This window comes from Leptonotus elevatus, chromosome 1, assembly GCF_054856555.1.
Source record: "Leptonotus elevatus isolate MCC_2025b chromosome 1, RoL_Lele_1.0, whole genome shotgun sequence".
Classification (NCBI taxonomy): Eukaryota; Metazoa; Chordata; class Actinopteri; order Syngnathiformes; family Syngnathidae; genus Leptonotus; species Leptonotus elevatus.
This window is the reverse complement of record NC_141239.1, coordinates 38,350,216-38,377,094: the sequence shown is the minus strand read 5'-3', so window position 1 is coordinate 38,377,094 and position 26,879 is coordinate 38,350,216. Positions and strand designations below refer to the sequence as shown.

The 26,879-nt window shown below is 39.3% G+C and overlaps 3 protein-coding genes across 8 annotated transcripts; 1 reads left to right on the top strand and 2 right to left on the bottom strand.

Annotated features, from left to right (window-relative positions):
* Window positions 1-269: 269 nt before the first annotated feature.
* LOC147181988 (polyisoprenoid diphosphate/phosphate phosphohydrolase PLPP6-like) lies at window positions 270-6,746 on the bottom strand. Its single transcript, XM_086097850.1, has 3 exons — window positions 6,551-6,746; window positions 2,904-3,507; window positions 270-839 (listed from the first exon to the last, which is right to left on the bottom strand). The coding sequence occupies exons 2-3, from the start codon at window positions 3,268-3,270 to the stop codon at window positions 418-420; spliced, it is 789 nt and encodes a 262-aa protein (XP_085953976.1). The 5' UTR covers window positions 3,271-3,507; window positions 6,551-6,746; the 3' UTR covers window positions 270-417.
* A 139-nt stretch (window positions 6,747-6,885) lies between these two features.
* On the bottom strand, window positions 6,886-22,589 carry fggy (FGGY carbohydrate kinase domain containing). 6 transcript variants are annotated; one of them, XM_086097812.1, is made up of 18 exons: window positions 20,262-20,366; window positions 20,136-20,172; window positions 19,830-20,043; window positions 19,566-19,677; window positions 19,169-19,327; window positions 18,927-19,003; window positions 18,596-18,684; window positions 15,632-15,747; window positions 15,408-15,536; window positions 14,249-14,352; window positions 13,981-14,088; window positions 12,245-12,306; window positions 11,594-11,741; window positions 10,477-10,551; window positions 10,225-10,345; window positions 9,111-9,205; window positions 7,330-7,391; window positions 6,886-7,191 (listed from the first exon to the last, which is right to left on the bottom strand). In XM_086097812.1, exons 3-18 carry the CDS (start codon window positions 20,010-20,012, stop codon window positions 7,083-7,085), a joined length of 1,749 nt encoding a protein of 582 aa, XP_085953938.1. In that variant the 5' UTR covers window positions 20,013-20,043; window positions 20,136-20,172; window positions 20,262-20,366; the 3' UTR covers window positions 6,886-7,082. The 6 variants fall into 6 exon arrangements, with proteins under 6 accessions (XP_085953938.1, XP_085953930.1, XP_085953952.1 ...); XM_086097804.1 differs by having other exon boundaries at window positions 20,125-20,172; window positions 20,262-20,330; XM_086097826.1 differs by lacking the exons at window positions 20,136-20,172; window positions 20,262-20,366 and adding an exon at window positions 22,534-22,589.
* A 101-nt stretch (window positions 22,590-22,690) lies between these two features.
* LOC147181986 (complement factor H-related protein 1-like) lies at window positions 22,691-26,158 on the top strand. The gene is made up of 9 exons (XM_086097837.1): window positions 22,691-23,195; window positions 24,140-24,319; window positions 24,390-24,581; window positions 24,744-24,815; window positions 25,166-25,210; window positions 25,301-25,462; window positions 25,560-25,730; window positions 25,853-25,878; window positions 25,962-26,158. Exons 1-9 carry the CDS (start codon window positions 22,931-22,933, stop codon window positions 25,971-25,973), a joined length of 1,125 nt encoding a protein of 374 aa, XP_085953963.1. The 5' UTR covers window positions 22,691-22,930; the 3' UTR covers window positions 25,974-26,158.
* Window positions 26,159-26,879: the final 721 nt, after the last annotated feature.

Below are 26,879 nucleotides of genomic sequence, written 5' to 3'. Positions count from 1 at the left end.
TAATGTTCAAACTGATCGTTATTGTTTTGTTGTAAATATTGTCACTGTTTAAATTTGATGCCTGCAGCATGTTCAAAAAAAAAAAGGGAAAAAAAGAACTGGAACATTCGTGTGTGTTCTTTTAAAATGCTTATTGAGTGTTGTTAAAAGCAAAGGTGTGTTTTTTGGAACAAGTGTTGCAGTAAAAAAACAACAACAAGTGTTTGTATTCAATTGAATATAAAAAGAAATATTTATTTAACAATATAATTGTTATAGTGGTTCAACAAACACAATAATAAACTAATCTTTCATAATTCTGGTGCGAACCCTGAAAGATGTAGCGAGAGAGAGGTGACAAATTCTGTCGGCAATAAAGTTGATCTTACACGAACACGAGAGATTCTGTTACTTTACGTACCTATTCCTTACACACTCTTAACGTGTCCAAGTGGCCATCCACAGCCGGCCATAAACCTTGTTAAGTCTTTCCTGCAACCTCATGAGCAGCAGGTCCTGCAGGCAGTCCCGGGTCACCCATAACCTTTCCACAAGGTCATATTGGCAGTAACCCATGACCAAACCAAAGCCCACATCAGTCACATAGTGGCGAGCCAGAAGCAGCCGGGACATGCTCACCAGGCCGGCCCATCCCAACACCAGCACTCGCATGGAGTTGGTTTCCACCAGTTGGGCTAAGAGGAAGCGGGCGCACATCGCTGCTCGCGTGGCGTGGCCTGAGGGGAAGGAGTAGCGCTCGATGAAGAAAGTGGAGAAGATGTCTGTGCGGTTCTGGGATGGCCTTCGACGTCTGACCACAGTCTTGACGAGTCTGACCAACAGCAGGTCTAAGAGAAGTGCTGGGAGAGCGGAAACAGATTTGTTGAAATGCACTTCAAATCTCCTGAACATGAAATTTTAACTCATTCACTGCCATTGACGGCTATAGACGTCCAAAAATCATTTGAACTATTTATATTAGTTTAAATCCCCCCCCCCCACACACACACACTTTTGTTAACAAGAGTATAAAAACCTAGATTTTTTTTTTGGTATATTTAGAACAGATATAAAATTTGTGATTAATCGTGAGTTCTCTATTGAAGTCACGCGATTAATTACAATTTTTTAAAAATGATCGCCTGATGCCCCTAATTTTTCATAATCTTTTTTTTTCAAGATTCTTTAAAAAAAAAAGTCTAGGTTTTCATACCCTTGTTAACAAAAGTGGGAAAAAAATTTAAACTAATAAAAACAGTTTTTGACGTTTATAAACGTCAATGGCAGTGAAGGAGTTAAAAAAAAATGCACATATTTGTCACCCCAAAATATGCACTTTCAATACATGTATAAAAAAAATCCTAACCCAACAACAAAGGGTTTGAAGCGAAAACAAAATAACCACATACTGTAATTTATTTTTCCAGTACAGTACAAAGGGCTCTCTCATAAAAAAAAATATGTTTTTAATGCCATTCAAGGACGGCACAAAACTGCACAACTAAAAATACATACATACATATTTTTTTCCCCGTTTTAAATAATTACATTTTATGTTTATTTCCGAGATATTTTCCGCCATTTAGCCCATTAAATCTAACTTGAAAAATGCAAAATGTACAATACTGAACTGCTAATTATAGGCTGCATTCATAAATTAATGTGAGCGGATGCGCGTTCTTCACCCCAGCAGCACATGAAGACGTCAATGACGAAACTTAATAACTATGTTCGAACTTTTCTTTTTAAAGGATCTTTGTGCAGTTTGTCACTTTTTTACTCGCGACTGCCACCTCTGGCCCAAAACATAACTGCAGCATCTGTGTCAGGCTCGTTCATGGTGCGTGTGCGAGTACGTGCACAATCTTAACAAAAACATGACTTCCAATGAGATAAGAAAAACTCCGCCCTTCCCCAAAGAAACAAACAAACCTAACAGAGGAATGGCCCGCGGCAATTAATTCTGTTCTTGCAGAATTACTCACCGTTTCCTTGTTGAATTTGAACCCTAACGAAGCGCTTGGTGCGTTTTTATCTGGTAAAGATGTAAGTGCTTACCCTACCCCGTCCCTCCCTAAAACGAGACGGAAGACGACATTTTCATCCGTTGCGTTGATTGGTCAAAACAAACATGGAAGATGCCGCCTCGTCCAATCAGCTCAAAGTATTGTACAAGTCCCTCCTCTCCCGAACGCGTCTGCCTCGCGAAGTACCAGATTGATAGTGAGAAGAACTCCCTCGAGTGAATCACAGTTATCAATTTGGCTTGCGAGGTTAATTATCTCTACCAAAAAATTTTCCAAGTTTCATTTGCTTTTTTGAACTCAAATATGTGCATGCCCTTGCCATAGTGAAAATCTATTCCACTGAACCGACAATTATTTCCTCCCAAGAGTAAATCAAGCCCTGATATTTCCAAAACACAGTAATCCAGTATCACATACCCAGAATAGCTCAGACCGTGGAATTTCAACACAGGACAACAGGCCGGCGAGTATACTGGCATGGGGCTTTTGTCTGTCATCCAAAATAATCTACACATGCAAATAAAGCATCACTTGTGTTGTGTGCATGTCACTCAGTGTCTCCGGTGGTGCCAAGAACAATTTTCCATGACTGTACTGGCTCTTTTTCCGGTCACACACAGCAAAGTCAGAAACGTGTGCCGTTTTTTGACAGTGCTTTTAGATTTAATGGTGTTTTTTTACATCACTGCACACTTTTGGACTCCAGTAATTATTTTTTAATTAGTGTAGTTATAGACCACAAGAAATGAACACCTACTACAAAGTATTTTTATAGTGGCCGGTCAGATTTCTTTTCTAAATGTTCTGCTGTGTAAATAGCAGTCAACATTCGTCAGATTTGAACCTGCTGTATACTTTAATTGCATAATAATTTCAACCATGCACATCGCCACTCACCCAGGGCCAAATTGAGCATGATTTCCTGCTCGGCCGCAGTGTCCCCACAGAGGAGCGCGTACAGCGTGCCGATGAACCACGGGACTGCGTGGCCGGAGAACTCCACCAGCCTCACCAGGGGTCGTATGCCCCCCCAGGATGAACCCTCAAAGGCGCACACGCCGAGCCGTTTGGACAAGCACAGGTCGATGGCCAAAAGGAAGCGCAGCGTGATGGTGACTATCGGTTGGTTCAAGCTGACGGAAAGCTCCTCACTTGGAGCCAAATAAGAACAATTGGAGCCCCGACGTCGACATTCCGATGATGATGATCGATTCCCACATTGACTTACACGACAGCTATTCCGTCTGGACACCGCTGAGGACATTTTTCGTTTGGTGTCCGCAGGAAATCAATTCGCCCTCATGTGTCGACCACCTGTGTGACTGTGTCACATGTGCTGAGGCACACATCCAGAGCGTGTGATGCAGGCAGGGCCCCCCAACACACACAGATATACTTCCATGATCCATCCATTTCGGAGTAGGGCTTGCTGGAGCACTTCTTTTTTTCTTTTTTATCCCAGATTTTCTCTGCTGGTCAGTGAAAATGGCCGACATCCAACCTATGAAAATGAAGGTCAGGACCTCAGTTGTGAGTAAAAGTGTATTCAATAGGAATTCACACTCCAAGTTCAATATTATTATAATTGAAAAAGTGCCAAAATTTGACGAAAGCCACAATTTCAATTAGAAAAAAGAAAGAAAGAAAATATCCAGAAGTAGTCATATTTATATACATTTAAATCAACAAGCTATAAATCTACAAGATTTTATTGTAGAACTTTAAAGGGGATGTCAACCCAACAACATATCCCATGCAGCCCCACTAGTCTACGGTGTTCTGGTTAGGCAAGGACCAATCACAGCTCACCTGTTTTCTGAAGCTGAGCTGTGATTGGTTGTTACCTGTGAGCAACTGTGATGTCATCTTCAGTCCACAGCAAGTGGCAAAATTCCCAGAGATGGATAAAAACATCTAGATTTTGCTGCATAACTCATATTCCACAAATGTAATATTAATCAGAATGTCATGTTTAGACCAGTGAGGTCACATATAACATATTATTGTCAAGAAATGGTTAAGGTTGACTCAAAATAGTGTTAAAAAATAATAATAATAATAAGGAAACATGACTTCTGTCAGTTATATAAAAATGCATTGCAATAACAATGGAAACAATGCTAATTTAGCTATTGGTAACAACTGAAAAAAATACTCCCTAAAATAAATATCTTCCAGACTCCACATGGGGAATATCTAGCTTATCCAAATATGTTGCCGTTAGCTCATGTTTCTATTCCGTTGCGGTTTGTGTTACCCCCCCGCCGCAATATCACAATAAATCTGAAATATTTCGATTTAGCCAGATTTCGTGTAACCTACGGGGCTCCCCTAGCTTGCTCTCCATTTTTTTAAACAACTAATCAAGCACAAGCGGTTTGGGATCGGTGGTGTCTTGCTCAGTGGCAGCTCAGCAGTGCTCAGGAAGCAATACAACAACCAGTTCAACATCCAAACATTTGGGAAACAACATCGAATCAGCTCTCCAGAGCTACATTAGTTGCATCTGGAATGCAGTTGAATAAATCATTCAAACTTGTCAAAATGTCTGCATGCTTAACAAGCACACTCAGGCTCACGACTTTAAGGCACACGCTCGCTACGTCCTGTCCTTTCCCGTCATAGCAGAGGGGAAACTGGAGCTGGCAGTGGCCTTGAGCATGATGGGACTATGTTGAGTAGGACAAAGATGCCACTCGCCTACTGGGATTGTTGAGTGTACGCTGAACGCACACAGACAGTCTACTCTTGCATAATAGCCAGTGGTGCGAAGTAACAAAACAGTACAAACACTTTATTTACTGTATTTAAGAATCTTCTAAGATTTGGGAGTTTGATTTAGCACACAGCAAATCCTGTAGCGTCAAATTGAGTTAAAAATGTAGTGTTCATTATTTTTCGAGTTACTGGGTGTTGTTTGAAAAAGCTCTACGGGTGGTGCTATTTCAGCGAGTCACGCTCATTGACTGCAGGCTGAGTTACGTTTGAGCTCTTTTCTCTTACGAGGCAGTTGCGTTTTTTTCCGAGATTTTAAGGACAAAGCTCTGTCTCTGGATTATTCAGTTCTATAAAAGGTAAGGATAAAATTATACAGTTCTTGAATTATTTTTATTTATAGTTAACTCATTCACTGCCATTGACGGCTATAGACGTCAAAAATTCATTTGAACTATTTCTATTAGTTTAACACTTTTGTTAATAAGAGTATGAAAACCTAAAAAAAAAATTTGAACATTTAGAACAGATATAAAATTTGTGATTAATCCTGAGTTAATTATTGAAGTCATGTGATTAATTATGATTTTAAAAAATGACGCGATTTAAAAAAATAAAAGATTATAAAAAATTAGGGCCGCCAGGCAATATAATTTTTTAATTGTAATTAATCCCATGACTTCACAAGTTAACTCACGATTAATCACACATTTTATATCTGTTCTAAATGTACAATAAAAAAAAGTCAAGGTTTTCACACTCTTGTTAACAAAAGTGGAAAAAATATGTTAAACTAATAGAAATATTTAAAATGATTTTTTGACGTCTATAACCGTCAATGGCAGTGAATGAGTTAACATAGAAAAAGCGTGAGACATCAAACAAAACGTTTCCGGATTTTTATGAGTAGTACTGTAATTTATGTTCATTATTTTTTTCTATAAACCTAAAAACAAAGTGGATATTTTGCCGTACCGGCAATTCCTATTTACCGTGAGTCGTGCGGGAACTAGGCCTACAAGAAAGAATTTTGCTGCAATGAATATGTTAGTGTTGTTGCCCGCCCCCCCCCCCCCCCCTCAATTGCTAGGTACTAGGTTCGAGTACCACTGTCTCCATTTGGGTTGGAAAATAAAAACTTGTCAAGAAGTAACACTAAAACTGAGAAATTAACAACAAAACAAAACACTAACCAAAAATGAAAGGAAATAGCACGTACGTGTTAAGAAACAACACTGACAATGTGAAAGTAGATCAAGTGTAAAAAGTTCACTTCTATGTGTCAAATAATAACACTATGGGTGTTGTAATTTCACTCTACCAAAGAATTGCATGTATACACTTTTGGGAGTGTTACTTTAACTCAAAACTGGTGAGAACGATATAAACTAAGGGAAAGTGTTATGGGAGTTTACACTTCCGTGTCAGAATGTTATTTGTTCCTGATAATTAACGACTTTGAATCATTTATCTTGTTTTGAAGGATTACTCCAATTTAGAATTGTGTGCAATTTCCATGCAGCGTGTCTGATGACGGTTTTAATACAAAAAAAAAAAAAGGAGTCTTGGAACGGCAGTACTGTAGTCTTAAGTTGAATGACTTCTACGAGCAGCCAGTAACAACTGGATTTCGAGCTTTCAACTTTCCAGAACCCAAACTAGATACTTCTAGATATTTCTCATTATTACTGGGCAGCACAGTCTAGATCTCACCAGACCTAAAATTGTCCACAGTATATACAGTACCCTGTCCCCTTCTGTATTATATGAAGATGTTTTAATTTGAATAAAATGTAAATGTTAACCCAGCTGTTGAAGCTCAAACATACCACGTTAGCAGGTTGACAGCATCAGCAGAGAGCTTATCAGCCTTCATCCTGGTAGATGCCAGCAATCACCTTTCCTCTACAATCACTGGACACTTGGTTAGGTACACCAGCACAATACATTCCATACAACAGCTGTATTTAAAAAAACAAAAACAACTGTGTTTTGTAGATGAAAATTGAAAGACACTGGCGAGTTGTTTAGTGATAAAAGTGATAAGCAATGTACTAGAATTTTGCAGCTTCTGAACAGAACATGGTAGATATTGCTCGGCCAACTTGAATCCCAAGTGATGAGAGGTCAGTGCACGAATGAAAGAGAATCCTGCCTCTGAAAGTTGATTAAATCACTTTTATTAAGAAATCACAATGGGACAAACATGCCATTGTTTCCATTGTACAATATTACATCACTAGTAGTCATGTGTGCTGAAAGTGGGCGGGGGTGATAATGGACCATGACTGGCAGTCTTTTCAATTTGCACAACATGATCTGTTCTCCAAGGGGGCACAAAATCCCTGCTCGGGCTTCTACTCACAGTTCGCCCGAGTGACTCTCTGTCTCAGAAGTGCTCATGAGGGCCTGGTACTCCCTCTGGTGGTCAACAAGGCACTGGAATACTTTATACTTTCTTTGGTAAAATCTGCAAAATAGGTCATATTTGATACACGTTTGATGGTTTAAGTTATCACATATATTTATGGTTTCCTCTTCTAATATGTTAAAGGGATAATGATTAAGAGCCAATAAGGAAGAAAATGTCATCAAAGTTTGACCTCACCTCTGAAGGCTGTGATCTGGCTCAACGACTTTTCCCACTTTAGCCATTTTCGCCATCGCCTCCTAAAGTCATAACAAAAATGTAAAATAACCCTTAATAAATCATGTTGTGCATTTTCAGGCCAGCCAATGACCCAGTTGTAGAAAGAATTGGGCTATAGTGGTTTTGATGCGGCTCAGCTCACGACTTATGCAGTGCGCGGCCTCTCTGCACTCTAAAGCTGCACAATCCAGCGGATCAGACACAACAACTGTCTGCTGCACGCGTCTTTAGGGGAGGGGGACTTGACAGGTGCAGCCTAGTTCAAACAATAATGTCTTATTTTTAGTGTATCTGGCTTAAAGGCTCATCATTCTCTGGTGTTGGGAGATCTGATGCTGGGAGATCACAGGGATGATAAAGTTGACCGGACACAAGATTATTCAGCATCTTGAATCTTAAGTACATTGTGCAGAAAGCAGAGTCTCTTCTGTGAAAAAAAAATGAAATCAAATGTTGTGATATATATATATATCAAATTTGTGTTTTCGGTCCAACCAGCAGTGGTGAGTCAGCACTTCTGACCTTGTTGGAGGTACTAAACCCCAACAGTTTCCTATGCACATTCACGGAACCCTTCTTTACTGAAAAACATGTTTGTTTTTTTCTCTTCGCCTTGAATTCAGAAATTGTTGTGTTCAAATTCTTCCCCATTCCCATGCAGCTTAAGGAAGTGTTCCTTTAGTTTTGCTAGATAGCTAGTTGTGCTGGACTAGAATTGCTTAACTGGACATTGTTATCATGCAACTGGGACACTGGCTCCCGTCACTCAACTCAACTAACAAAGCACTTTAAAATAACGTCTTAAATAATGTTTTTTTTTAGATGGAACCCAGGGGTAGCAGATACAATGAAAACAGCTGAGGACCCAGAAGTGAACCCTGTGGAACACCATACGTTCCGTTATACATGTGAATTCATATTGCACATATTCATCCGACCACTTGCATTTTTTGCCCGACATAGTTAGTATGAAGGGATTAGAATAATAAAGAAATCACACAACATATCATAACAGTCACAAGCTAAAAGCTAACAACATAAAGTACAGTTGTTTTTTTTAAGAGTTAAAAAAAATAGTCCGAAATTCTAAGTCAAATTTACAAATATAATTTTGAGTACATTTTACAATTTTATTTTTTATTTAAAAAAGTTACTCAACTCGTGTGACCTTCAGCTTGGGAGACCACTCTACCACCTGAGTCATGCCACTCTTGCTGTTTGCCACAACACTGCATTGCAGGTGTGTCCTAAATGAGACCAAAAACAGGTCTCATCAATATACTAACACACAGCAGGAGTGGGTTCGTTCGTCAACCCTTTAGCTTTTTTTTTTACCCCCTTTTTCTTTGTTGAAAATTAACTGGTAAAATGTACTCAAATCTCTCCTTGTAAAATGTACTTAGAATTTCAGAGTGAAAAAAAACTTTACTAGGTTTTTTTAAGTACATTTTAATCTTCTTTTTCTTTTTTTTACAGTATACCCTTCCCACAAGAAAATGGCTTCCAAAACCCATATTAATTAAAAAGAAAAAAAGGTTTGAAACAAGGGAAAAGTAAATAAAAATGACTGAAAGATAAACTAAAGATCCCAAATTTTGACTCACTGACTGCAAGAGAAGTATTCATTTAAGAATCATTTTAAAGAAAAGTTCAAGATATCAACAACTTGAGTCGTGTGTGTGTGTGTGTGTGTGTGTGTGCGTGCGTGCGTGCGTGCGTGCGTGTGTGTGTGTGTCCACCTGTATGGTGCCATGGTCCTGGGATGCACACGCTCCAAGAACTGCTGCACCCACCAATACAGCCTCTGTCTGTTCTGGCAACACTACAGGCAACCCTGACAGTAACCAAATTGGCTATGTAACAGACAGCATCAAAAATCAATATTTACATAAGTTATGTATCATGCCCACTCTCCTCCAAAAGAAGAAGAAAGAAGAACAGTGTGGCCAAGTCCTTAATATTTACTGTAGACTGGAAACATTTGGGTTTGACTTTTAAAGCGTGTGATACAACAGATCAGTATTTCGGCTTTTATTTATTTCTTGGTACTTGCACCTGGATCTGACACACAACTTTGAAGCTGGCTTATAATAGTTAGATAATAGATTTTTCATTATAGTTAGTTTGTCTTTCTTTCTTTTAAGTTAGGTTTAATTAGTTTTAAGTGCGGGGTTTGTTATTTTTTTTAAAAACACTTAATTTTAGTGTAGTTTTTATTAGATGTAGTTTTTTTATATGGAGTATTTGTTGAGTAAAATATATATTTTTTTAAAGTAACTAAGAGTATTGTGTAGTAAAATAAGGTAAACTGCCACACCCAAATGACTGTTTGACTCTGTTTCTGCTGTACAGCCATACAGTAATATTAAAAATAATAATAACAATAATATTAATAATAAAATAATAATAATAGATTAATTTAAATTAAACCACAAAATGTCATGTATGAAATTATTTAACAAAGACTAAAACAAAGGACATGTTTTCTATAATTATAGGCACGTGTACTTTCAGTTATAATTTTTTTTAATTTTGGGTTATTTTTGTATATTAGTTTTCATGAACTATAATAACCTTTCTTAGAAGACAGCAAGCACCTTTTGTTTGAATTCACCAATTTTTCATTTCGGCAGGTTTTTGTCTTATTATATTAATTATTCAAACAAGAAATTGCGGTGCTCAATTTCAGTTTTTAAGCTGACGAAGACTAGATCAAATAAATAAATACAGGAATTAACGTCACTGTCTCAATACATTTGTAGTGATGTGTGCCGGTATGTTTATCTAGTGATGCAAACAGTTGCTGTTCGCAAACACTAAAGCACGTCATGGTCTCTTGTTTGTACTTTGTACCTGTTGCATTGGCATGAGTCTGCACAAACAGGCTGTTCTTGCTCAATCCTCCACATAAGAAGATGGTTTTAATGTCATGCCCGGCTTCTTTCATGGCCTCCAGTATATGTAGTGTACCAAGCTGAAATCAAAGAAGTATCCAGTAAGGAAACAGTGAAGCAAATACATTCCGTCCTACCTCAAATTAAGAAGACAAAAGTCTAAAAGGTCAAATTTGAATAAAAAATAAAAAATAAACAGCAGTGGACTGACCGCCAGGGCTTGTATGGTGGCCAAGTAGAGCAAAGCCAAGTCATCCAGAGTTTGAGAAAGAGACAGTCCAACCACCTGTAAAATTGTCAGCACTCAATTTCACACGTTTAAATACGCCAGTGGAACCTCGAAGGTCAAACACGATCTGTTTCAGGTTACTGGTCGTTTTGTTCAGGATTTGTTTCTCCTAAGCCCCTCTCCATTTTTATAACTTTTGTAACTTGTGTTTTTTGTTTCCATGTTATTTGTTTTATCTGTCTTTGTATTTGTATGTCAGATTTTTACTCCATGTACAGCACTTTGTATGCAGTGATGGTTATTTTTACAGTAGTAATAGACCAATATTTGTTTCAGGGCCGATATTGATTATGAGTAGTCAAGTACAGTATATTTGGAGGCGATACTCATTTTCACTACAAGGGAAAATATTGGTGTCAAAATAAAAGAGTTTCAAAATTCTTCCAGGGTCATTAACATGTCTTAAAAAGTTGCATAAAAACAAGTAATAGTTTCCTATTGTTTCTACATGAAAGTTTTACAAAATTTCAAAATAAATAAAATAAAAATAAAAATTTCTCTTAAAAAAGGACCAGAAGGTGCAAAGTGTTCATCACACAGTTGAATGATGAAATTGATTAATTCATTCATTATCAGAAGCGTGTATCCTCACATGGGTTGAAGCTGCCGACGATATTTGTGTCTGGCGATATGTCAGCTGCATGTGCCATATACACAAACGGTATTTGCCAGCGGTTTGGTAATGAAGGTCAAATTTCATGAGAGAAAATCCAATTCATGCGGTCTTTGTGGTGGCTTGTGTGAATTTAGCAGTTAGCTCTTGCTTTTTTATACAGCAGCCGCTCCTAGTTCCACCCAGCGCCGTCGTTTCAATTCAAATCTATCCTCGCCAGAGTTGCCGACAGGGGCAGGGTAGGTCACTTGCATAAGATAATTTTAGTAGGGCAAAAATAGGGGGGTTTAAGTGTAATATTAATTATTGATTCCCTCAAAGCATGCCGCAGACATTATTAGCACACCTGCGAGCCATTTACGGTAAGTGTCACTTTATGTGTGACCACAGACAAAAGTACAGCCTTTACATCGGGCTTGAACTCACCATGCCCTTCAGGGTGGGGTCAGCCAGCGGTGACCTGTTCCCATGAAAGTCTGGCCACACATGAAGACTTGAGCCCAGCAAGTCAACAGCTGAACATGACGAAGCCATTAGCCGGAGGTGGCTGTTCAGGTAGCTATAGATGCCGTCGCTGGTGTTTTGACAACAGAGAAAACACATCAAAAAAATGTTTTATTTGGAATCATAGTTGACAGAAAACTAGCCTAAGTATGATAAAAGGCACCATCAGCAAATGAATATTTGACCCAGTTGAATACAACCTTGAAAAAATAATTGTATTTAAATGTTGATTAATTCAAGACAAGAAATTGATTGTCTATAGGTGTGAATGTGTTTGTGCCCTGCAACTACTGCTGGATCAGTCCAAGGTCCGCTAGGATAGGTTCCAGCTAACCCACAACCCTAACGAGGACGAACAGTCATAGAAAATGGATATTTGAAAGCAGCCTTATTATTATTAGCACGTGTCTCCTCATTAACATTCACTCATCACCACAGAATAGCCTGTAATGACAATACATCATCTTACCTAACCTAATCGTAACCAATATGAACGTTATGTGTCAGCAAATGGAGGACGACAGCTGCGTTGCGATGTTTTTCAAGAGCCAAATCCTGATTGCGTCAACTAACCTCTGCCGCACCTTTTCCTGGAGCTGTGCGTAAGCGGCATGGCCCTTCACCACGTGTTCAATCTGCAGGAGACACACTGTTACATAGAACGGTCAGCCATGGAGAATATCACGCAACCATAAAAAAACATGCAAACAGTCAAACTATTTGGATTAGTGATATACTGTATGCATCCGATATCAGCAACATTATCACGACAGGCAGCCGGTGGCCTACAACCACTCTCTGAGTGGCCCACATTACTTTTTTATTTTTAACTATACTGTACTTTTTTCCCCATTTACAAAAGGGGTAAATTGGGGAAAATATTTAAAAATAGTAATAACAATAATAATAAAACTCCAAAACATTCTAAATATTGAAAAAAAAAAGTGAAGGTGCGAATTCAAGGGTATTGAATTGTGAATATGCAGGGCTCGACTTTAGTTTTAAGTTGTAATATCACCAACCCCCACTAGATGGCAGACATACTAGTTATGCTTACACTGGGTCTACATCTGCCCTACACCACCATGAGCAGGGGCGTAGCTTGCCATTAGGCCCCTATGTGCACTTTACTATTGTATTACTGTTTTTATTTTGTTTCAACAAGTTATTTGAATGAAGCACAATTCACGTTGATTCTTTAAGATGCAGATATGCCAATTTTAGAATTCGACGAATGGTTGTCTGCCGTGCCCCGTGCCATACGCCATCTGCCAGGGCCCCCAATCCTTTCTTGTTTGGGGTCCCTGGGCCCCCAATCCTTTCTTGTTTGGGGTCCCTGGGCCCCCACTGACCATGACAAGGCCTAATCATTTTTTTGCGGATTTGCAATGATATGCAGGACAAACATAGTACCTCACTAATAACATTTTGAGTGAATTGATTTTTGTTTAAAAAATAAAAATAAAAAAAGTACAAAATGAGTTCTTGCACATAATATTGTTTTCTTGTTCAGCAGTTTTGTGCCGTCCTTGAACGTTAATTTCTATGATAGAGAGCCATTGGAACTGGAAAAAAAATAAAGTATGTGGTTATTTTTTTCCCTTTATCCCTCCACGCTGCAAAAAAACAACTTTTATTGGAATAACTTGATCGTGACTTTTTCCTTCTCGTCTCTAATGTGGCTACAAGTTAACAGTGTATCAGACCGCGTGGAACCACACTGCCCCTAAGTGGCCAAATCGGGTACAACATGAACAGCGCTCCCAATAAAGGCACACACAAATAAAGGGAAGACAGTATAAAATAATTTAAAGAAAATCGATTTTGGGACATTTAAAATTCTCATGATAATCAATTTTTTGGCACACCACTAATGTATAGAGGCTTGTCCTCGGAGCAGGCGACCCCATTTCTTGTCAATTGTTCAGCTGTCCTATCAATTAAAGACTAAAAGCCAAAAAAATAAAAATACTGAGGCATTTACTTGCTAATGCACGCACACATGGAGTTCACAAGCCTAATACGTTCCCCTTCATCTGACCATTAGCGTGGATTTTAAACATAGAAGGGCAAAAACATGCCTTTTAAAAAGTAAACTGCACTAAAAAAAAAAAACTAGCCACCAGAGGTGGTGCTAGAACTGCACAAATGGAACTCAACCTGACTTTTTTTTAACAGATGTGCTGCTTTAATTATCGTGACATGACGACGACGACGATATTATGGCAGTTTTAATATCGTGATATCACAATATTGCCATTATCATTGCATTTGCACATACAAGGACGACAGGAGCAGAACACACTGACCAGACGTCCTGTGACACTCTGTCCTCCCTCGTTAAGCCACACATCTGGTACCATGGCAGACAGGTAGGGACCCCACACTCCCGGGACAAACAGTGGCTGCTCACTGATCTGGTCAAAGTTTAAACCAATCATTACATTATAAATACAAAACAAGAATGAAAAAACTCGCATCTACAGAAGCGCAAGCCATGCTATGGAAGAATATTTAGGAATTTTCCTTGGGGGGGGGGGGGTGCATCATAGCAGGGTAACACTGCAACAGACTTACCGCCATGTGACAAGATGATGTCCCACAGATCATGGCCATGCGTGTCGTAATTGGCTGGTCCTCACATGGCAGCTGAAAGCCTTTTACATCTGCTCCTATCACACCTGGAGAAACAAAACAAGAAAAATAACGCAATGAGCCTTCTGTGTGGGAAAAACAAGCAAGTAGTGTATTAGCATTCTGTGATGCAAAGTTTATCTCCACGCTTTCAAGTCATTCTCATTTGGAATTCACCAATGCGTGAGTGTAAGGGCAAAGCGGCATACATCACTATGACATGACCAGCATGTGTTCTTTTAAACCCTGACTGACAACAATTTGAGATTAGCAAAGGTCACACACACACAGGTCAAATGGAGTTCAGGAGTAGTTTATATACAGGCTTGGGGAGTAACGGAATACATGTACTGCCGTTATGCAATCAGATGTACAATTTTTATTTTTTACTGTATTCCATTACAGTTACAGGAAAAAACGTGTAATTAGATTACAGGTACAGTTATTAAAAATGGGGATTACTTCGAGGGTTACAATTTCTACGATGAGAGAGAGAGAGCGCTTGTGCACGCCCGCGCGATTGGGACCGTTGCTACATGTCGGGGAGGTGGGAACGAACTAATTGACTCGTCGTGTCCTCCACACGCGGGCAGTTTGAAAGGTATTCACTGGAACTTACTTGGAGCTATCTATCTATGCTTTCTGTGACAGTTCGAAAACAGCATATGGACATCAATCAATCAATAGCCTACATGCTTTTTAATTACACAAGGATTTTTGCTATTTGTAGGCTGCCCGGGTCCCTATCACCCCCGCAAATAGCATGGGCACATTGTATAGAATATATATTGTGGTGATTTTTTATTATTATTTTGTCTTCATGAGCATACTCGGTTTTGGAGTAATCCAAAAGTAATCCAAAGTAATCCAGTTACAATACTTTCATATTCTGGTACTTGGATTACATTACTAACTACATTTTTTAGCAGGTGACTTGTAACTGTAACAAAATACATTTTAAAAGTAACCCTCCCAACCCTGTTTATATAGAGTCGACTAAATCCAGATGTCACACCATCGTTAGGTGGTGCAATTCTTCTAGCGTACTAAAGGTACAGATGTTGCAGACAAACAACTAGCAAATATGTTCTGCATGAGATACCAAGGCCTCCAGCGTGAGCGTCGATGAGCGAAGCCCCCACTGCAGTTCCTGGATTGAGACCCAAATCTGCTGCGGCCTCCTGAGTCAGACCATCCCCAAGAGGACTCCCAGGGGAACATGTCGTGTTGCCTACAAGACAAACAATTGATCGTTCAACAATAAATAAAACTACATTCAAATTAAATAATTTGTGTTTGATGTGTTCACAACTTTTTAAATTTTACCTATTTTGGAAAAGTTGTTTTCAGTGAGATCCTCCAGTCCTATTGAAGTCCAAAAACTGCCATCCCATCCCTCTGGGGGGCAATACGTCCATTTACAAACCAGAGTGCAAAGGGATCTGTTTAACAGCAAAGAAAGTTGCATTAGCATCTGCGTGTTTCCCAACAGCGGAGATGAAATAGCATCTGGTGGGGGCAACACTGGAATAAATGTCATGAAGCATAATTGCACAATTCTCTATAATTGATCAGCAAACTTTATTTTATTGTCTAGAAACATTTTCAGTGGGCCAATTTCAAACCAATATAAATGTTAACTTAAAGAGGAAGTCAACGCCAAACCAATTTCTTGACAATAATATGTTTTATGCAGCCCCACTACTCTAAATACGGTACTCTGGTTAATATCACGTTAGTGGAATATGAGTTAAGCAGCAAAATCCAGCAGTTTTTATCAATATCAGAATGCGACCATTTTGCCACTTTCTGTTGAGTGAAAAATAACATCACAGTTGACAACCAATCACAGCTCATCTTCATAAAACAGGTGAGCTGAGCTGGGATTAGTCGTTGCCTGAGCAACTGTGATGTCATCTTCAGTCGACAGCAAGTGGCAAAATGGCCGCCCCCTGAAATGGATGAAAACGGCTGGATTTTGCTTCGTACCTCATATTCCACAAATGTCATATTAATCAGAATGTCATGTTTAGACTGGTGAGCTCACATATAAAATATTATTGTCAAGAAATGTTTAAGCTTGACTGCTCTTTAAAACTTAGCATTTGTAGTATCAAAAACAAAAAAAGGCCTTAAAACAGCCTTTGTGTAACTGCACTTGAGCAGCTAGCATTTTAGCATGCAACATTATACAGAAGGTTCGTAGCTGAGTGTTTATGAGCTTAGACCAGCTAACTAGGACTAAGAAAATGGTCTTTATACTAGTAAAAGTTATGGAAGCGTTCAAACCAAAATGAAGACACCTCAAGAGGAAACAATTGAAATGGTATCAACTACAGTGGTACCTCGGAGTTTGAACATCATTTTTTCCTGCGAAGTGTTCAAAGTCCGAATTGTTCAAAGTCCGAATTGTTCAACCTCCGAAACATTTTTTCCCATAGGAAATAATGTAAATGCAATTAATCCGTTCCCAAGCTCCAAAAACAGAAAATTCCTATTTATGTTTTTTACATTTACACCCTGTACAGTATTTAAACAATAAAAAATATCTTACCTTTTTTGTTGTAGTGTGATGGCATCAGTGGATGATAAAAGCTATGTTAATGCTAGCTTTAGTTCAGTGCTGAGTTTGTGTATTTTATGACTACTAAGCGGTCCTTGCGTGCATTGTTTAACGTCAGGCACGTTGTTGAACAGCTAAGGGGGGTCCTCGTGCCAGTATTTACAGAAGTAGTCATGGTAGTTACAACGGCGCGATAATCTCCTTCCTAATTCCACTGTGGTTCGTAGCACTCTATGTTTTTCTTTGCTGCCACTGGCACTGTTGTCTTTTTTTGGGCCCATGACAAAGAAAATTGTCGTGGAAAAATCAAAATGCACTCGCAAGTATGGAGCACCTCCGGGAGTATTCACGATCTGACTGGAAATGAGCAACGCTTCATCTCAACTACCGCAACGTGAGCATTCGGCATTGCTCGGCTTCGCTCGGCTACCCGTTTTCAAGGTACAATCGGCTTAGCTTGCTTTGCTTGAGTGTTCAAACTCCGAAAATGAGTTCAAACTCCGAGGCATTTTTTACTCCGATTTTTTGGTTGAAGTCCAAATTGTACAAGTTCCGAGACGTTCAAACTCTGAGGTTCCCCTGTATATTAAATGTTGATGAATGTACTCGTCAATTTCACTTAAAGTGTTTCAATAATTCACGTAACGTTAGATTATAATCCTCACGATACATTAGTAAGGCAAGACAGTTTTATTTCTATAGCACATTTCCTACACAAGGCAATTCAATGTGCTTTACACAAGCAAACAACGCCTTCAAGCATCAACAAACGCAACAGTTAACGACATTCACAAGCAAAGCAGAGAAAACAATAGTAGCTTAAAAAAAATACTAAAAAGAAGGTAGTAGGCTAACTTAAGTTGCCAGATAATTGTAACCGATTTCAAAAGCAGGACAAATGACATAACTCATCAGCAAGCACTGCATAAGCCTGATAACGATCCTGAAGAGGGAAACCTCCAAAACCTGCAGGACTCTGGCCCTCGAGGACCGGAGTTTGACACCTATGCTCTTGACCAGAGGTGGGCATCGAGGGCCGCAGTCCTGCAGGTTTTGCATGTTGCCCTTCTCCAACACAGCTGATATATGATCAGCTCATCAGGAAGCTCTGCATAAGCCTGATAACGATCCTGTTGATTGGAATCAGCTTGTGTTGGAAGCGAGAAACCTCCAAAACCTGCAGGACTCCGGCCCTCGAGGACCGAGATTGCCCACCTCTGCTCTTGACTCATGCAACCACACAGGAGAAAATAATGGAGTCTCTTGACTCGTGCAATTTGCCACTGACTTCTGATGGTTTGTGTTTTCTTTGTATTTGCTAAGTAAATGTGCTTTATGTACTTTAAGCAGTTACGTTACAATTAGACCTCACAGAGTAAACACTAGCTGGCCTGTTTTTATTTCCATTTCATTCCATTACGGTTTCTATTTTTGCACTTTGTTTACATTTCAATTGTGAAAAAAAGGGGGGCTTAAATATTGTGTTGCAATAAAAAGTGCTATTATTCCGAAGCACCAATCACAAATCTATTGTTCAGAAATTATTACCAATATACCGTCTCATCATCTTGATTTGAAATGTTTCCGATGTGCAGCTACTATCTACTTTATGTCTCCTTAAAAAACAGAATTTCCCCAGTGCACGAATGGAAATGGCTTACGCAATTCTATCATAAATATATGTACAGTATGTAGAAGATACAAATTATTGTCGCGGTATAACAAACCTAGTCAATGAGCCGGTGGCCTTCCATGAGAGAAAGTCTGGAAGGTCAAAAAAGTGAGCAGCTTTGTTCCAGCAGCTTTCCCTGAGGTTCTGCAGAAGTGGGAACAAAAATATATATTGTTCAAACCCCACAAGGCAAGCACACACACACAGGTTTGTTTTACTATCTTTGTGGGGCCATATCATTACGTAATGCATTTCCTAGCCCCTCCCCCTAACCCCAACCACCAAAAATTATTGCCTACCCCTATTCCTTACCCTAACCTCAACCATAACCCAATTCAAACCTAAACTCTAAAACCAAGTCTTGACCCTCAAAAAGAGGTCTATACTTGCGGGTCCCAGCAAAATGGCCCCACATGGACGGGTGGGCCCCGCAACTCTGTGAAATCCTGAAATGTTGGCCCCACTATAAGACCACACACACACACACACACACACGCACACACACACACACCAACAACAACAGTGTGAGATTGCAGACATGAAGGAATCTTTGCACCAAGAATAAATCCTCATGTCTGGAAGAACAAACAACATAAAACATCAACTAAATCATGGCACCTACGCTCACCTCTCACCTCTTTGAGCCACAGCAGTTTAGGTGGTTGCATCTCTGGTGACATGACCCCTCCAACCCGACTCAGGACGCTGTGGCTTGTGCTTGTGATCCGGGCAGCTTGCTCTGCAGCACGATGGTCCATCCACATCACCACATTTCGCTGCTTGTTTCCTGGATTAGCAGGAAAGGCGGTCATGGTGGCTGTTATTGTAGTTTTTTTGACTTATTCATCAAAATCAGTAGTAGTAGGGCGCAGACCAGTCACCAATCCTCCGTTTTTTAGTAGTACCAGTTTTTCGCGAATCGACAGCCATTCATCGACGGGGCTGGGTTGGGTTGGGTCATGACTCATGACGGACATTCAACAAGTAATCGTGTTTATTGTCATTGGATAAAATGACGATTATACCATCCTGATTGACCGCTACGGGCTGGAAGCTTTGGTCCAACACCACAAGGGAACAGGTAGCGTCAAAACCGATCCCTCGCACTTGCTTCTTGTTCACTCCCCGTGTCACTTCCTGACCAAAAAATAAATAAATCCACAAACAAAATGTCATTTGTATTATTATTATTATTTATTTCCTCCATACAGTACATTTGAGCATTTTTGTCTGCAGGGGGCGCAATTCTGCACCCCCTGATTCGTCGTCCTCGTGTAGCTCGTTTTTACCTTGACAACGGCGCAGCATTTCTGCCAGATCTCAGAGGAAGACTGCACATAATGGTCAACGTGAGGTTCCCAGATGCTAATGGGTTCCTGGGCAGCCGCCTTCAAATGACCTTCCCTGGTCACCAGAGCAGCCCTCACACTGGTCGTGCCCACGTCCACTCCAACATAGAAGACTTCAGCCATGAGGGAAGAGTGGAAGACTCCACCTGGTTGCCTTGCAAATCGATTCAAAAGCAGGCGGTTACGCTACCGGTTGCCGACATTTGAGTAGAATGTTTTCAGCGGACACATTTACATTTTACGTACGTCTACGCAGCGTATGCTTGAAATGAGTGCGTCGAGACTGAAGAAAAGCATTCGGTGCAGAAGCGAGAGTAACATTATAAACTGCGCGCAAGTTTAAATGATAGTTTATCAGCAGACAAAGACTACCTGATAGTTTATCAGCGGACACAGAATTCCTGAACTCACCCAGTGATTGCAACCTGTTTTCGGCCCAGATGAAACACACAAGGCACTCTCTTGGAGAACGGAACGAGAAAGAGGTCAAAAAGCATCACGTGCGCATTGTGTAATCTGTACCCGTTGCAGATAGCAACCAAATAAATGATGCACATAAAAATGCGAATTTTAAAAGTTCGTTGACACCTGCTGGACTGAAAGGGGCATCACAACGATTCCGGGGCTCAGATAACGACCAATCACGGCTGTTGTCAAAGTGTACTCTAACTATGGAGGATCAAAAATGCCTAAATAAATACGGAAATAAAAATTATTATACTAAATTAAATGCAAACGAATAAATATAAATGGAAATAAACAATATATGCATAAATACATAAAAGTAAAAATAGATATTTTTTTTAAATGATATTCAAAAATCACTATATGGAAAATGTTCTGCTCTCATATTTATTCATTTCATGCTGCAGACACTAAACGGATTGGTAAAAAACAAACAAAAAACTACCGATCTAGATGGTGACATGTGTCACCAGTGGCCTGTTTATTTGTGACAATACTGATCACTTATTTGTTTTTGCTTTGTATGACTGTAAATTCAAGTAAGTAAAAGATTCCATGGAATTTATAGTAAAGCGATTAATAAGCGAGGAAACAATCTGCACTGAATGATAGTTTAGCGCATCAAAACTGGGATCTCGTTTATAAAGAGTTGCATGTTGACGGTGCTTGCAATGTATTTGTTGACATATTTACCTTGCTGTATAATAAACACTGTCTTCTGAATAAAACCTGTATAAAGAGGAAACATAAAAGGAGTCCTTGGCTTGCAAAAAGAAAAACAACTTTTACCAACAGTTTCTCAAGGCAAAAATAAAAGAAGCAGAACAGAGATATATATGTTACAGAAACGAGCAAGCAGCTATAGTATAGGAAACAGCTGTACGATAATCAAAACAATATAAAAGGTACTTGGGATACGTTAAATAGTTTAATCAAATAAGGAATCTCTAAATCTTCACACCCTGATTATTTTCTTGATGAAAAAGGTGAGATCTATAACATGCATGAGCAGTTTTAATATTTCTTTTTTTTAAATATTGGACCTAACTGGGCTGCAAAAATTCCGTCCCATAAAGCCGAAACATGTGATACATCCATTAAACTGAATTCAGTGTCATTTTTTCTCTCACCTACGGATGAGCAAGAAGTAATAAGTACGGTAATGAAATGTAAGAGTAAGTTATCCACAGATTTTCATGATATCAATATGATATCACCATATACCGCGGCCTCAGAGTTCAGAGGCTGAGGGTTCCAATCTGGTCTCCAGTCTTCTGTGTGGAGTTTGCATGTTTCCCCAGTACTCTGGCTTCCCTCACAGTTTTTCCCAAAACATACATGGTAGGTCTAAGAAGTCCCTGTGTTGCAGAAGACAAACATCCAAAACCTGCAGGACTCCGGTCCTCGAGGACCAAGTTTTTCCAGCCTTGCAGTCTAAATTTTCCCTAGGCATGATTGTGAGTAAATGGTTCTTCATCTGTACAGTATATGCCCTGCGATTGGCTGGAAACCAGCTCAGGGTACAATCCCACAGCCCATAGATAGCTGGGATAGGCTCCAGCACACCCACTATTTTATTCCAGATATAATTACATTCCAAGTACAGGTAGCATTTACCAATATTAATAACCATTTTTACCAATTAAAATGTTCATTATTAAGCAATAAAGATGGTTCCAATCCAACCAATGTATATTGGTTACTTCCTATAGGGTTCTACACATATTAGCATATATCTTGCTCAATGACCAATTTCTATTGGATGGTCCTATTACCAATGAAAACACTACCATTCCAGATTGGCTTTAACCAAAGGAATGGCCAGACACATAACTACCAACGAGGTTGGTAAATTAATTTAACCAATAAATTTTTTGGGTTAATTTGACCAATTCGTTTTTAGGGAGCACAATTTACACTGTTAAATACAAATATGACTACTTTACACTGTAGCAAAGTATAATTTCTTCATCCATCCATCCATTTTCCGAACCGCAGTGTTATAAAAATACAATAACATTCTGTATTTATAAAAAGGTGGGTGGGGGTGCATTCACTTTTATATTTTGAGGTTACAGAAAGTCTATTTACACTGCAATACTAGCTGTACACTTTACATTAACAAATGTCATTTCTTCAGTGTCGTCACATTTACAAAAATGTGTGGGTTTGTACTCACTTTTGTTGTTTTGCTGTGTCCTAATGCCAACTTCTGATCCCAGCTGCCAGGAAAGATATTTTGAAACAGTCCGGACACAATATAGATTTTTTTTTTTTGGGCGGGGGGGTAAGCACGGTGGGGTTCTTTCTCAACTCAACCCTCTATTTACATACGTCATTATTTGTTGGGCAAATTAATACTTTTTTGAAATTTCACATGTATGCCGTGACTCAAGTACAGAGCTCATAGATATATTTCTGTTTTAATTTGTAACCCTTTGATGACGCAGTAATGTTTGCTGTTTCTTCATCTCCAAGCTGATATGAGGAAGGTCAGAGCTGCAGTTATTTACTGACCACTGACCACAAACGGACTCCACAGCATTATTTGCCTGCTCAGAATATATTTTTTAATCATGGTGCCGCTGGGAATGTTCAAGAACGATATTGGATGGATTTTCCTGACTTGGTTTTCTGTAGCCCATCGCTGTGTTTCAGCGATGGGTTCTTGTCGTGCGCCCAGCCTGGATGGAGGTTACTTTGTACCTCAACAAGACACATATTCGCATGGAACCGTGTTGCCCTACACGTGTGAAAATGGACTCAAGCCAGCAATAGAGGGCTGGTGGGCAACAATGACATGCCAGAATGGGAAATGGTCTACTCAACCGCAATGTATTGGTAAGTGTTGGACATACGGCGCAAATGTCTAACTCAAGGCCCGGGGGCCTGATCCTACCCGCCACATCATTTTATGTGGCCCCGCCTATGCAAATTCTGTATGTCGACTTTGTGTTTCTTGCTAAATACTGCACTGAAATTGCAAATTTTTCACTGCAATTTTCTATACGTTGTATGTGCCCCCACTAGTCCAAACACAGCATTCTAATTAATATTGCATTTGTGGAATATCAATTAAGCAGCAAAATCCAGCCATTTTGATCCATCTCAGGTGGTGGCCATTTTGCCACTTGCTTTCAACTGAAAATGACATCACAGTTGCTCAGTGCTCAGGTTACAACCAATCACAGAAAACAGGTGAGCCATGATTGGTCGTTGACTTATGGAATATTAGAGATGTATGGCCCAAAAGGGACAGAATGACCAGGTCGTAAATTTCAACAACAAAATAAAAATGTGGATGTAAAATGTGTAAAATATGTTATTTTAATGATAAAATAATTAATTCTCATTCATGATTTAGGTTATAACTAATTAACTGGTTACAGTATTTAAAAAAAGTATGAAAGTACACATTGTATCTATATTGGCTTTTTACCCGTCTGGGTCGGAATAAAGGCATGTGTGAAATAAAATTACCCAATCATTTGATAAAACAAATAAAGAAACAAAATATTGTTTACTGTAATTGATTCTCATTTTAAAATGTTGTGTGTGTGTGTGTGTGTGTGTGTGTGTGTGTGTGTGTGTGTGTGTGTGTGTGTGTGTGTGTGTGTGTGTGTGTGTGTGTGTGTGTGTGTGTGTGTGTGTGTGTGTGTGTAATTCTACGTTATCAACCAAATTTTTTTGTGTTTTATAAACTGATTGAAATGTACGATTTAAGGTGTAATGGTGCGTTTCCACACCCCCCCCCCCTTTTTTTTTCTTCTTTTGTGGCTCCCCAGATGTCAACAATTGCATTCCACCAACTATCCCTCATGCGAAATTCACTTTGAGCTCGATGGGTTGGTATGAGAATGGTTATGAAATAAGGATAACTTGTGATCCCGGCTACTCATACAAAAACTGGGCTGCTACAGCTCAGTGTGTCAATGGAACATGGCTTTCTGTTCCAACCTGTGAGCGTAAGTCTGTCCAATTTCTGAAGGTTTTGTCATATTCTATACATACCATTTATTGGTCTTGTTTTTACAGGAAGTATCGAGGCATGTGACGATCCCCCTAAAATCCCACACGCTGTAATCATAAATCAGAGCCCTCGCCAGGATGTGTATGCTTCTGATACTAAAATTGTGTACGAATGTGAAGGTGGATATGATGTTGAGGGAAAACAGGCTAAGTCCATTTTTTGCATTGGTGGAACCTGGACAGTCACCCCATCCTGCAGTAAGTAAAATAAAGCAGATATGCTGTTTGTGTTTAGGCTGTTTGTGTTTAAGTGTACGCATCATCCAACTGTTGCTAGCGAAATAATAGTTGTGACTACACAGCATGTAACTACCATAAACTTCAATCTTTGCTCAAATTGACATTTCCCCCTCCTCACAGTCAAACAAGCAAATCCGACCCCTGGTGGCTCCACAACATCTACGCGTAGTGAAACACGTCCTGCAGATGGAGGTATGGCCAAAAAAAAAAAAAAAAAACTTGAAACAGGCACACACAAAAAAAAGAGAGAAATTAGTAAGTGGTGAATAATGAGTGAATATAGGTTAGATACATTTGAGTAAGCCGCTTTTGTTAAAAAATGATCGCTGTAATGCTTTCTCTTTTTTTATGCTAAAACTATGTATAAAACAGTTCATTGCTTAGTTATTTCCAAAGTTACGATTTTGGAGATGCGACGATTCACCTGGCAGTGACAATATGGAAAGCAAGAAATATTTTTCAAAAACATTATCCCACTGAACCAGTTTTAAATGCCCCAAAATTAAATGTGTTACTCATAGTGTCTTCCTTTTATCTTGCAGGATCATCAACCAACGCCGCTTATAATTATCCACAAGTTACTACAAGTAGCTACTCATTCATTATCCAATGATTTCATCAGCTTAGGTAGTAAATGCTTGACATGTTGAGTGCATTTTTCTATTATCCCATTTTAGTTGACCAATGTGGAAGGATTCCCACTGTCCACAATGGTGAGATTATGCAAAGGGGTCCTATGTTTTTGACATATCATTGTGGCCGTTTGTACAAACGAGTGGGTCCGGAGAATGTGTACTGCAACACTAACGGAGAGTGGTCCACAACGCCCACCTGCAAAGGTTCAAACAAAAACAGAAAAACAAAATGAAGTGGGAACATTTGACTTATATACGCAGGAGATGTTGATGAACTTTTTTTGTTGCTTGTTGTGTACAGCTACCTTCTGCTCTGTGGACACCGATCAATACCCCCAAATAAAACATGACGGAGTTAAATATATATATGATGGTGAAACGGTGAAACTGGAATGTGTCAAACTGGAACACTGGCTGATGACTCATTATTCGATGTGGCAGTGCAACAACGGAAGAATAACATATGGCCAATGTGAGTATCATTTTTCTTTTTTAATTATTATTCATTAACATCCCACAGACGATCAACTATTTAATGAACGCATGAATTTGACTAAAACTTCAGTTATTCACAAGCTGTTGTGATTGTTTCAGGTTGTAATTGGTTGGAACTGAAGTTTGTAAGTAACTTTTTTTTCTTTCAAGACGATGTCAGTTTTGCTCTTTTATTCTGACTGATTAAATCCTCTATCTTTGTCATCAGGATTCATGCTAAAAAAAAAGCCAAGGTTGAAGGAGCAGCATGTCACAGGAGCTCTCTTATGATGATCGGATTGTTGTCAATGCCACAATCTATTTTTACCTTTATGTATATCACTGTTTCCTTGCTTGTCACGCACATGAAATTCACGTTGTAATGTTTGGTGGACCGTGGTGAATAAAACTTTGCTCAAAAAGCAAGGATCATTTTGTGGCGCACTCTATAATTTGAGCAATCATCCATTACGCTAAAAGGAGGCCACATTCTGTAGCAAGTTGTAATTTATGTTTATAAAAAAAAATGCACATGAAAGCTAAAAAGCAGACACTGAAGTGAAAAGCAATGGACGGAATATTAACTGAGTTATTGAAATGTTGTGAGACTTGAAGATGCAATGGTTAAATCAGTTCAGAAACATGGAAGGAGCAGATTGTATTTTTTTAAAGGTGCATGTCGCAATATTGACGCAAATTTGAGTGTTATGCCTTGGTCAAGAAAATAGTCCGATTTTGGCCCGACCGACGTGTCGCGGATAAATGGGGCATGTCGTGAACGATTTTGAGTTGTCTTGACATAGCATCGCCTGGGACGATTCACGACGAAAGTCTAGCATGTCCGAATTTTTGCTCGTCTTGTCGCACAATGTGACACACCTACGTCATCGTCCTTTTGGTTCCGCAGCATTAACCAATAGCGAGAGGGAGCGAAACGTCATTCACACACTAACCAGCACGTTCTAGCTCCTTTTTTTAATTATATTATTTATTTATTTATTCAATATATTTATTTCTCCCCTGGATATCTCATGGGACTTGGCCAGACAGGTGAACCCGAAAAAAACAAAACAAAAATACCCCGCTGCGGCGCTGCTGCTTGAGCTCATATAGCGCACGCTTTGTGCACATTTGTTGCCATTTAATA